The sequence below is a fragment of the Euprymna scolopes genome, chromosome 35, assembly GCF_053919585.1.
Source record: "Euprymna scolopes isolate OS-2025 chromosome 35, ASM5391958v1, whole genome shotgun sequence".
Taxonomy (NCBI): domain Eukaryota; kingdom Metazoa; phylum Mollusca; class Cephalopoda; order Sepiida; family Sepiolidae; genus Euprymna; species Euprymna scolopes.
This window is the reverse complement of record NC_136516.1, coordinates 15732192-15744416: the sequence shown is the minus strand read 5'-3', so window position 1 is coordinate 15744416 and position 12225 is coordinate 15732192. Positions and strand designations below refer to the sequence as shown.

The 12225-nt window shown below is 31.7% G+C and overlaps 1 protein-coding gene across 5 annotated transcripts in view; it reads left to right on the top strand.

Moving 5' to 3' along the window:
- Positions 1-11014, top strand: part of LOC145259710 (uncharacterized) — a 138908-nt gene extending 127894 nt beyond the window's left edge. For 3 of the 5 annotated variants that reach the window (XM_080117389.1, XM_080117387.1, XM_080117388.1), the window contains exons 4-5: positions 916-1212; positions 10561-11014. In XM_080117389.1, coding sequence (XP_079973515.1) covers positions 916-1212; positions 10561-10610 — 347 coding nt within the window. In that variant the 3' untranslated portion in view covers positions 10611-11014. Of the gene's footprint in view, positions 1-915; positions 1213-7725; positions 7777-10560 lie in introns of all 5 variants that reach the window. The other 2 variants (XM_080117390.1, XM_080117392.1) reach the window with 1 other exon arrangement.
- The last annotated feature ends 1211 nt before the right edge of the window (positions 11015-12225 follow it).

Below are 12225 nucleotides of genomic sequence, written 5' to 3'. Positions count from 1 at the left end.
ACTAAAAGCTTATCCGGTTAGGTAGAAAATTAACTTATCTTGCCTTTGATTACATTTATTTGTTATATATTTATTTTTTTATAACGTTTTTATATCTGTGTTTAGTAATACAAACACTTTTTATTTAATGTAACGTTTAGTCGGCTCGAAAAACAGTGTTTATCGGTGTATTTGAAAGATATAAATGGTGGCGGACACTGTTGATTACGCTAAGTTTGAGAAAGTGAGTTAAAACTAAAAAACTATACAAAATACTCTCAGAAACCCACCGAATATGTCAGCCTATATCACGGTAACACGTATATATATTGATCTGTCATGCATAAGTTTGAAATAGCATTTTTGATCTATCATGCATGTTTGAAATAGCATTTTTGATTTGTAATGCATAAGTTTGAAATAGCATTTTTGATCTATCATGCATAAGTTTGAAATAGCATTTTTGATTTGTAATGCATAAGTTTGAAATAGCATTTTTGATCTATCATGCATAAGTTTGAAATAGCATTTTTTATCTATAATGTTTAAGTTTGAAATAGCATTTTTGATCTGTCATGCTTAAGTTTGAAATAGCATTTTTATCTGTCATGCTTAAGTCTGAAAAAAATTTTTTATCTGTCATGCTTAATTCATAAATAGCATTTTTTATCTGTCATGCTTATGTTTGAAATACAATTTTCGATCTTTCATGTTTAAGTTTAAATAGCATTTTTAATCTGTTACGTTTATCTTTGCAAAAGCATTTTTGTTGATCACGCTTAAGTTTTAAATAGACTTTCTGTTGGTTAGACACGAGTAGGTTTGAAACAGCATTTTTAGTTTCTCGCGTTTAAGTTTTAAATTGCATTTTAACTGCAAACCGCGAAGATTGAGTTGGCGCACGCGAGCAATTGACTCCTGACTTTTTTTTTTTAGGTAACAAAATGGAGCCTGCAAATTCTCGGGTGAGAGCGAAGCATAACAGGGTCCGGGAAGAATTTCTCTCTTCTGGGAACACACCAAAGGTGCCTCACGTCAGCCGGAAGTTGACGAACACTTGCTGTAATAATAAAATGCCAGCAACAACGTCTGCCAGTAAGATGTCCACAAAGACGCACACACGAAAACAAAGTCAAACTCGGAATCGAAACCCTAACACTCACCTCAAAATTAGAGGCTCGAAAAAGAAACGGAAAAAGTTAAAAAGAAAGAAAGCCAGACAAAAATACAAAGGTAAGAACAGTGAGTTTTGGAAATTACATGGCGATTTATTCAACACTAGACTTTTCAACATATTAAAAAGAGCATAATTTATAGCCGGTTGACTTAGAATAAGTAACTCTGCAGTTGAACATCATCCACGATACCAGAAGTAGCAAGATAAAGGAAAATAGCTGCATGATAAGATGATGACAGATACAGACAAACACAATCATTGGGTAAAACAGAAATAATATATATGCAATTCTCTTATAGTCTTGGGTACATCCAATTGTCCTGTTTATTCAAAATTTCCTTGGATTGAATATGATGGTGAGTATTTGGGGAGACGGATTATTAAGTCTGTATCAAATTCTTTTTCGTCTGTTGGGTTTGGTTTTTGATATAAAATCTGCATTCCCCATTGATCACGAAGGATAGTTTGCCCTACATCACACAAAGCAATGTTATTTATGAATTCAATTGTCAGTGTGCTGCTGGCTATGTGGGTCGAAATTCCTTAAATTTGCAGACACGCATTAACTAACATATCCCATCAGAAATTAGACTGAGAAAGTTCTTCCACCTTGCAATATGCCATTGGCCAACACCTGATCGAAAATCTGATTTGTTTTAATGTATATAAAATTAACTTTTTTTAGAATTTTGCACCGGGTTAACTCTCAAAATCATTTAAAGATTTTGGAGTCAGTCTCGATTATTTCACTTAGGCCGTCTCTTTACCGGCAAAATGAATTTTTGACATCATTGGACCTGCTTGGGGATATATTTTATTCGTTTCCATAACGAAACAGGACTGAGATGTCGATGACTAAAATATATTTTATATTATATATATATATATATATATATATATATATATATATATATATATATATATATATATATATACTATTTTACACGAATTCCCATTCATTCCCTTTTTTTACTCGTATATCCCTGAGTATTTGCTCTTTCGTAATAATTTAATTCGTATTTTGTATGTCTGTGTTATATCAACGATTAACTCCTAATGGGTTTGTTGGCGAAAGGGATCCCTATGGGGTTTCCGTGTATTATTTTTAAAGCGATATATATAACAGTATGGTTACATTCCAAGATCCAAATATTTATCTTTCATGCAAAACAGCATGTTAAAATTTCGTACACTATTTACATATCCGTTTCGTTATGCAGAAAAAACGGTTATTATTATGTCAATACTGGCGCTTTTCATGCATATACTCTTCAGAAAATTAGAAATTCTTTGCCTATATAAAAAATTAATGAGAATATAATGCTCCAAGAAAAAAGGAGTTCATAGAAGACTCAAAATCGTGTGTTTGTTCTGGCAGCCATCTTTGTTCATATTGTAAAGTTAGACAGGTTTTATTCAACGTATGAATTAAAGTATTTTAAATTTGTTTAAATTTTTATTTTTAATTTTACAAAGAAATAACTTACTATCATTATTATTATCATTATTTTATTTATCTAATATTTATTTTTTGTAATTTGTTAAGGTTATATTTTATATACTAGGGTTATACGTTGAATAGAAGGTTTCTAGTCTGAAGACTATATGCACGAAAAGGGACGATATTGACATATTTATGTTGTTTCTGCATAACGAAACGGATCTGTAAATAATGTACCGAAATTCTGGGAGAGTTGGTTTGCATGAAAAATAAATATTTTGGATCTCGGAATGTAAACTGTTATTCTTTTATATAGCTCTGTATTATATTTAACATACTGACATTGAGCTTCTAAACAAATAGGATTGGTATACACAAAGAGTGAAACATAATGGAAAAATCATTTTTTACTAAAACAATGCACACACACACACACACACACACACACACACACACATATATATATATATATATATATATATATATATATATATATATATATATATATTCACAAAATCAAGACAAAGATCGGAGTGATATTTAGCAACAAGTTGTGTATTTCCATAATACGTTACAATCCTTTTGTGACCGTCCGGGCATATAATTGCTTATGTAAAGCGCGCGCGTGTGTGTGTGGTATTCAGACGAAATAGAGAAATAAAAACGGAATAAACCAAGTTATGTGTTCAGCAACGTGTCGTCTTTATTGAATTAAATTAAGACTGGTGTTTTGTTTTCTTAATTTCATTCAACCAGAGGAAGTCTCGAAAGCAAGACGAAACGTTGAGGAACACAAAACTTAATTAAAAAAGATTAATCCGTGTCTGTGGAAACTATCATTCATGACCATTTGCATATGCATAAGCTGTCAGTCAGATGGATTACCAGGTTGCTCACACCATTCCAGAAGCGAGGACGCGTTGAGTGCTCGAGGATGAATTTGGAGATGTGCCAGGAAGATAGGTAAAAGTTTTTCAAAAGACTGATTACACAGGATGAAACCTGGGTCCATCCCTGTAATCCAGAGACCAAAGCCCAGTCAATGCAGTGGAAGCACTTGGACACCACCTCCAAAGAAAGCAAGGGTGCAGTCCTCCGCTAGCAAAGTCATGCTCACAGTCTTCTGGAAACAGGACGGAGTAGTGATGACAGATTTCCTGGCAAAGGGTACCACAATTACAGGAGCCTATTATGCTTCACTTTTAGGAAATTAAGGGAAGCTATCAAAATCAAGAGGCGAGGCAAGATCATCAAAGGTACCCTCCTCCTGCAGGACAACGCTCCGGTCCACAACTCGCATGTCGCCAGATCGGAAGCACGGGCGTGTGGTTATAAAATCCTTCCCCATCCTCCCAACTCTCCTGACCTTGCACCCTCTGACTTTCACCTCTTCCCAGCCATGAAGTTGTTTTGAAAGGAAAGCGTTTCCCAGATGATGCAGCCTTTATTTCTGAAGTCATGTCGTGGTTGGAGGACCAATCCTGGGTGTTCTACAAAAACGGTCTCCAGAGCTGCATCAAACGATGGGAGAAATGCATAACTCTGGGTGGTTCCTATATAGAGAAAAACTAATAACTGTGCCAAGTTTCGTTGCTCTACTGCTATGGGAAGTGGGTCAGGGGTATTACTTATTGCACGCCCCTCGTATTTATTTTTGCTATATTGTTTGTTTGAATATTTTATGAACTAATAAATAATACAAATTATTTTTCAGCATTTCAATTTATAATTTGATATACAAATATATGTGCATGATGTTGCCAAGCTAATCAAAAACATCGATTCCAGTAAACCAACTCGCCCTGACGACATTCCTATTACCGCGCACAAAAAGCTTCAACCAGAAATAGCTCCCATACTTACAAAGCGGTTTAAGCGTTGTCTTTAGGAGAATTGCTTCCCAAAATTGCTGGAAAAACTCATCAGTGTGTTCCGTATTTAAAAATTCAGTTGATCGGTCATCTTCCTCTCAATACAGACCGATCAGTCTCCTGTGCGTCCTGAGTAAGTTGCTGAAATCTGTATTAAATAGAGAAATAATCAACCCCCTCAGCAAAAATAACCTTCTTACTGACATGCAATATGGTTTCCGTTCTGGTAGATATACAGAAGATGTGCTAACAGTTATATCTCATTCGCAAATCTCTCGAGGGAGGCTTCCTTTCTAGGGCAATTGCCCATGACATATACAAGGTCTTTGATATGGTATGGCATAAAGGTCTACCCCACAAAATCTCCAACTACAGTATAGCTGGAAATGTCTTTTCAGTTTTTAAATCATTTCTTTCTGATAGGCTTCAAGAGTAGTGGCTGATAGGCAGAAATCAAAAGTTCATAGTATTAATGCTGGCGTCCCTGGGACCAACACTCTTCCTGGTCTATATCAATGATCTCCGAAATCACATCCCAAGATCATTCTTAGACATTTTTGTTGACGACAATACCATCTATGGCAATACTTCAAAAGCCGTAATCGACTAAATTCTCTCTGATTCTCTCTCATCTGATCTTGGTGCAATGGGAAAAGGGGTGGCTTTATCACAGTAAACTAGTTATATCAATGAAGTTACTATGTATATATATATATATATATATATATATATATATATATATATATATAATCACAACAACACTAAGGGTTAGCATGCGGAATTATAATGATTAAACATTGTCTAAACGCTTAAACTCCATTTGTTTACACAACGAGCATTACATTATACGATAGCGGCAGTTTGTTTTTATATTCTTCAATATGTTTAACCTGATAAGCAGAATTTATAATAATCCACAAACAAACCGTTTCGCTGTATCACATACTTCAGTGTTGCTAGACTATATATATATATATATATATATATATATATATATATATATGAGCAAACAGTTAATAAAATATGTTAAAAAACACTTTGAAATGAGTTTAAAACATATTTAATCTGAAAAAGAAACACTAGATAAATGGATAGTCCTTAATCCGCGGAGTTTCGAAGAAATACTCTCCTTTTCATCAGAGGGTAGGAATTAGCAAAATGCGGGATCGGATTTTGCATGCAGAAGTATTTGATGAAACAACAAGTAAGTCAAAGATCTTACTTGAAAACAAAATAAGTTAAGCAGAGGGAATATGGTAAAGAAAAGGGTGATTACACGTGAATGGATAGTCTGGTGGAAGATAAAAAATCCAGTGACGGTAAAATCCAAATGTAAAACTTCAAGAAAGTTAAAAGAAATTCCATTTGTACAAGTAAAATCCAAGGAAATCCCGTAATTGGAATTATATATATATATATATATATATATATATATATATATTAATGAAAACAAAGGGATGTAGTGTTGAATTTGAAACTAATATAAATAATAGTATTTATATATAGAAAATTTATTCCCAACCGATTTTAAAAAGCTCAATACGCAATAGAGAGCAGCGCTTATTATTATTATTATTATTTTTTTTTTTTTTTTTGGCAATTTATAACTACAATAAATTGCGGTTTCACTTTATGCCATAACTAGCAACTTCAAGCATTGCTACAAATATAATTTGCTGATTTCTTTATGTCCTCTGACGAAAAAATAACAAGAATAGCATTCTTTGAAACTCCGCGGAATAAGGACTTTGTAAATTGTTTTTTTGAGTATTCAGTCGAACAATAAATTTTGATTGTAAAGTTAATTTTCTTTCTCTGATTGTAAAGTTAATTTTCTTTCTCTTATATATATATATATATATATATATATATATATATATATATATATATATATATATATAAGAGAAAGAAAATTAAAACTGTAAGTTGAACTTTACAATCAAAATAAGGTTTGTATATTATATTTGGAATATATATATATATATATATATATATATATATATATATATATTCCAAATATAATATACAAACCTTAATACAAAAATATAAAGATATGAATACTTAGGGATTTAATACTATCATTAAAAATAGAGCATCAACATATATGGGGAATCAAATAAAACATTGTTGTTTTTTAACAATAAATTTTGTAAATTTTATCTTGCATCATTTAATTTCTCTCATAAACACACACACACACACACACACACACACACACACATATACATATTAGGTTGTCCGGAAAATAATGGCCAATTTTAGAGAAAAAGGATTTATTAATCAAATAGGTGACACTAGACATTGTAATTAGTCAAAGTATGATTCTTGAACAGCCATGCATTTTTGCCATCTATCAGCTAGATCATTTATGTTTCGTTGATAAAAATTCTTTGGCTTAGATACTAAGGAATCTTTGAAAAAAGATTCAACCTCTGCATTAGATCTGAAAGTTTTGTTGCTTAAAAAAGCGGCTAAATGTTTGAAAAAATGGTAGTCCGTGGGTGAAAGATCTGGAGAATAAGGAGGATGTGGTAAAGTTTCGGATCCCAAGTCTGTGAGTTTCTGCAGTGTCATTCTCGCAACATGAGGCCGCGCATTATCGTGGAGCAGGATTGGACCACGCCTATTCACTAATGCAGGTCTCAATTTTTGTAAATGATGATGCATTTCTTCGAGTTGATTGCAGTAAACCTCTGCCATGATACTCTGATTAGCATCCAGATAGCTGTAATGAATAATACCAATTGCACACCACCAAACAGTCAGCATAATCTTCTGTTGGTGAAACTTTGGCTTTGGAAAATGTTTGGGTGGTTCATCACAATCAAGCCATTGACCTGATCGTTTCCGATTATCATAAAGGATCCACTTTTCGTCACAGGTGACTATTCGGTCAAGAAATGGATCATTAATGTTTCGCAAAAAGAGCATCGAACACACTTCAAAACGTCGAGCTTGTTGATTTTCATTGAGCTCATGTGGGACTCATTTGTCGAGCTTTTTCACCTTGCCAATTTGCTTTAGATGGTTCGACACTGTTGAACTGCTGACACCAAGTTCCCGAGACATTTCCCTGACACTTTGCTGTGGGTTTTGCTCAGCAATGGCTCTCAAATTTTCATTGTCAAGATTAGATGGCCGTCCTCTACCTTCTTCATCTTTAAGGCTCTCATCACTACTACGAAATTTTTTAAACCACCTTCGTACTGTTCTATCACTTGTGATGCCTTCTCCCCATACCCTATTTATATTTGCAGTTGTTTGAGAAGCATTGTTACCAAGCTTAAACTCATGCAGGAAAAGTAATCGTAAGTCTTCTTTTCTCATATTCCAAATTATGGGCTCATTCGCTCATAAAACGTTTTCGGAAAGAAAAAAGTAAGAAATTATTAAAGAGCACATATAAATCAATAATCATGTTGATGTTTACCTGAAATATAATAAAAATCCTATGATAAAATCCAATTTCAAAACAGACTTCCTGAAATGGCCATTATTTTCCGGACAACCTAATATATATATATATATATATATATATATATATATATATATATATATATATATATATATATATATATATATATATATATATATATATATATAGCTCAATACAGATCAATCAACATGATGATTTAAAAAATAAAAATTGAAAATAAACTTTAGCTAACCAGGTTTCGTTCCTCGCTCAATAGAGCTAAATCGAGGAAAATACGATTTGAAAAAAGTCACGAATATGGCGGGGGGAGTAAAAAGGAAGCGAAAAATAAACATATTTCAGTGCTGACATGTTTACGATCTTGAGTAAGTCGCACTCGCCCTTTCATTTAAAAATTCTAGGGACTATTTTTATTAAGTCTTTGAGACCTTCTCATTGCAAGCAAAAAGAAAATCTTTTAGGACTTAATTTGGTTTCTATGTAATTTTTCCCCCCGTTTGTTTTTCGCTTTTTTTTTATCCCCCCCCCCGCCATATTCAGGACTTTTTTAAATCATATTTTCCTCGATTTAACTCTGTTGAGCGAGGAACGAAACCTGGTTAGCTAACCTTTATTTTCATGTTTTATTTTTTTTTTTAATCATCATGTTGATTCGTTTGTATTTAGCCATTATTAAATTCTGTACACCCCCCCAAAATAAATGTTCATATATATATATATATATATATATATATATATATATATATATATATATATGTTTGATCTGGCAGAACGGTGGTTCATTAAAATTGTGGGGTCTGCGTTCGCGCATGGTCCACAAGGTATGGAAATAAAAAATTTAAAAAAAAAAAAACGTTTACAAGTGTTTTTGATATAGATGTACATAAGAATACTTTGATAAGTATGTTTTAACTTAAATAGTGATGGTATAATAAAATTGTGGGGTCTGCGTTCGTGCCTGGCCTCCATGGAATGGAAATAGGCACAACCTTTAATAAAGACTTTTCATATCTATCTGCGTAAGTATACTTTGATAATTATGTTTCAGTTTGAAGAAATATGGTATAATAAAATTATGGGGTGTTCGTTCTCGCCTGACCTCCATAGAATGGAAATATGTCATAAAGTTTAACAAGGTTTTTTTAATATAGATCCACAGAATACTGTGATAAGTGTTTCAGTGTGAACAGGTATGGTATAATAATTTATGGGATTTATCGATTTTATTTTTACTTTCATCATATTTTGCTTTGGTTTTGATACCCCCAAATTCGAAGCTATCTCTTTACAACCCTTCCTTTTCATAACCTATCATACTTTCATAAATCAGAGTCCATTTTGTGTAGGCTGTTTTGAACCCAGTCAACGACGAGTACTTTTGCTAGTATATATATATATATATATATATATATATATATATATATATATATATATATGAAACAAAACGTCTAATGTTTAAAGCACTGTGCAGAATTTTTTTTAATAAATGAACATGTTTATTAAAATTTAAATTTAAATCTGAATTAAATTCAATATGAATCGAAATATCAAAGTTAATTTTAATAAATAAACATACTTATTTATTTTTAAAAAATTTACACTTATTTTGTCTTTAAAACCGTTAAACTTTCAATATTTATATATATATATATATATATATATATATATATATATATATTAGGTGCATGTAGCCTTCGTTTACTGATTTGTGGTAGAGTCGTTTCAGTTTCTAATTTTTATTTGTGGTGTATATTTTTAAAATTATTCAAGTAAAGATATAAAACTTTAATTGTAAGGGAGAAAACTTATTTTACATTCTTTGAATAAAAAGTATAAGTTTTCCCCTTGCTGGTTGTGATACTAAATTATTATAATCTAAATAACATGGTACAACAATATCAAATGAGAATTGGTTAGTCAGAATCGTGCGCCACGCGTTCTTTCAGGGACATTTAAAAAAATATCACCGTTGAAGAAGAACATATGGATTTTTACTATTAAATTCTTTTCGCTTTAACATCATGGCACGAAATAGAAAACATATTCTGAGGAAGGGGTATCACATCGAAATATTAATTTTAACTAAATATTTGTATTTTAATTTGGCTTATAAATGTGTAACAAACGTATTTCATATATATAAGAACAGTAACGTATTAAAATGTTTGGCGTAGCACGTAAACAACGAACTTTGGTAATATTGCCCATGGACTCGTAAACTATAAAACTCAGATTTTTAATCCAATTTTTGCATACTTTGAACCTCCCATCACTCGATACAATTTATTGTGTTTTTTTGCTTTTCACTTTTTTACTTTCCATTTTCTCTCCTATTCAATTTCACCTCATCAACTTCATGAATTCCACCAGAGATGATGTGTAGTTGAATCGAAAGCGCTTGTGATAACTATGGAACTTTCGATATTTTCGATTTTGACATAAAAAGATTATACGGAAAATCGGAAAAAAAATTTTTTTTTAATCATAAAACAAAGTCTCTCTGTATTTAATAATGTCTGCTTGAAATATATATATATAAGTATATATATATATATATATATATATATATATATATATATATATATATATATATATATATATATATATATATCGTTTTTTTTTTGTTTTCTTTTTTTTTTTATTTTGGTAATTTCAGAGTATCGAAATAAACGATTAAAGAAACGTGAAAAACACCCTGCAAGGTGAATGACGCCATTCAAGAATTGACTCTAATTGAATACTACGAGAATACCTTTTGAAATTTCGCCCATCAAAATACGGAAGGAAATAACATTCTTCCTTTTAATTTACGACTTCCGGTTGCCTTGTCATCATAAACCGGAAATCCAGAAAGTTTTTTTTGTTTGTTTGTTTTTCTGGCATTCTATTATCCAGTTGACCATATTGGAAGCGTTACTCGGCTCGTTACCTCAACAAATAACAGTTATTTTCTACCCATGGTTTTTGTTGGTTTTCGCTTTTATGTCATTGTTTGTTTGATTCCAGTGGTTCCCAACCTTTTTTCTACAATTACGACACACTATTAAGTTTGTTTTGTTTTTTTTTTGTTTTTTTAATTTTAGCAGCACACTTATTACAAAAAAATAAAATATTGGTACTAGTGCACTTATTGATCCGTGCTGAAATAAGAAGGTTATTATTTAATTAAACTTGGAAATACGATTTTTAAAAAAATAGCACCTAAATATTTTCTATTCAGTGCCTCTAATTAAATATTATGGGAATTGTTGTTGTTTTTTTTTTTTTCATTTTGGCCATTAAAATACGGAAGGCAATTACATTTTTCCTTTAAATTTGCGACTTCCGGTTGGCTTGTCATCGAACACTGGAAATGGAGAAAGTTTTTTTTTTCTGACATTCTCCAATCCACTTGACTATATTGGAAACGTTACTCGACGCGTTACCTCAACAAATAGCAGATATATTCTACCCAAGGAGTTTGTTTTGTTTTGTTTTGTTTTTTTAGTTTTGTTTATTTTTATTTATTCGTCTATATCAGTGGTTCCCAACATTTTTTTCTACAGTGGCGACACAATATTACATTTTTCAAATTTTCACGGCACACCTATCACAAAAAAATATTTTTCTATATTTTTTTTTAATAAAATACTAAATTAAAAGGTGCTAGTACACTTACTGATCCGCGCTATATTTTTTTTAAATCGTATTTCCAAGTTTAATTAAAGTTTTATGATATGTTTTTTTATTCGATTGTAAGGTTAAAGTACAGAATAGGTACAAAACAACCTTCCTTCCCCATTTTAAGAATGGCTTTTTAAATATTAACGTGATTATTTCAGCACGGATCAATAAGTGCACTAGTACCAATTAATAATTATGTAGGCAGAATTCTTATTCACGTAAAAGACGTTTTGGTCTTACAACCTGTGTATTTAGAAATCGTTCTGGTATCAAAAATGGTTTGAATTATTCATCTTCGATACCGATTCCTGATACTTTGAAAAACTCCTGATATTCCGATTAATCGTCCCATCACTAATATGAACCAAAAAAAATTATTTAATACACGCAAAATGTTTAGATTCCAGAAATTCAGCGATTTCGAATTGAGCTGTATCATCATGATTAAGAACTTAAATTCCTTTATTAAAGCAAAATGAAATTAAATGGCTTCTAGTTATTATCACTTCGCGGCACAACAGCAATCATTCCACAGCACACTAGCGTGCCGCGACGCTATAGTTGGGAATCACTAGTCTATATGAAGCTCCACGCTATAACCACTAATGGGATCTTCAGGCACGTTTCAACCGTGGGTTATTGTCGCCTGGTAGACCAA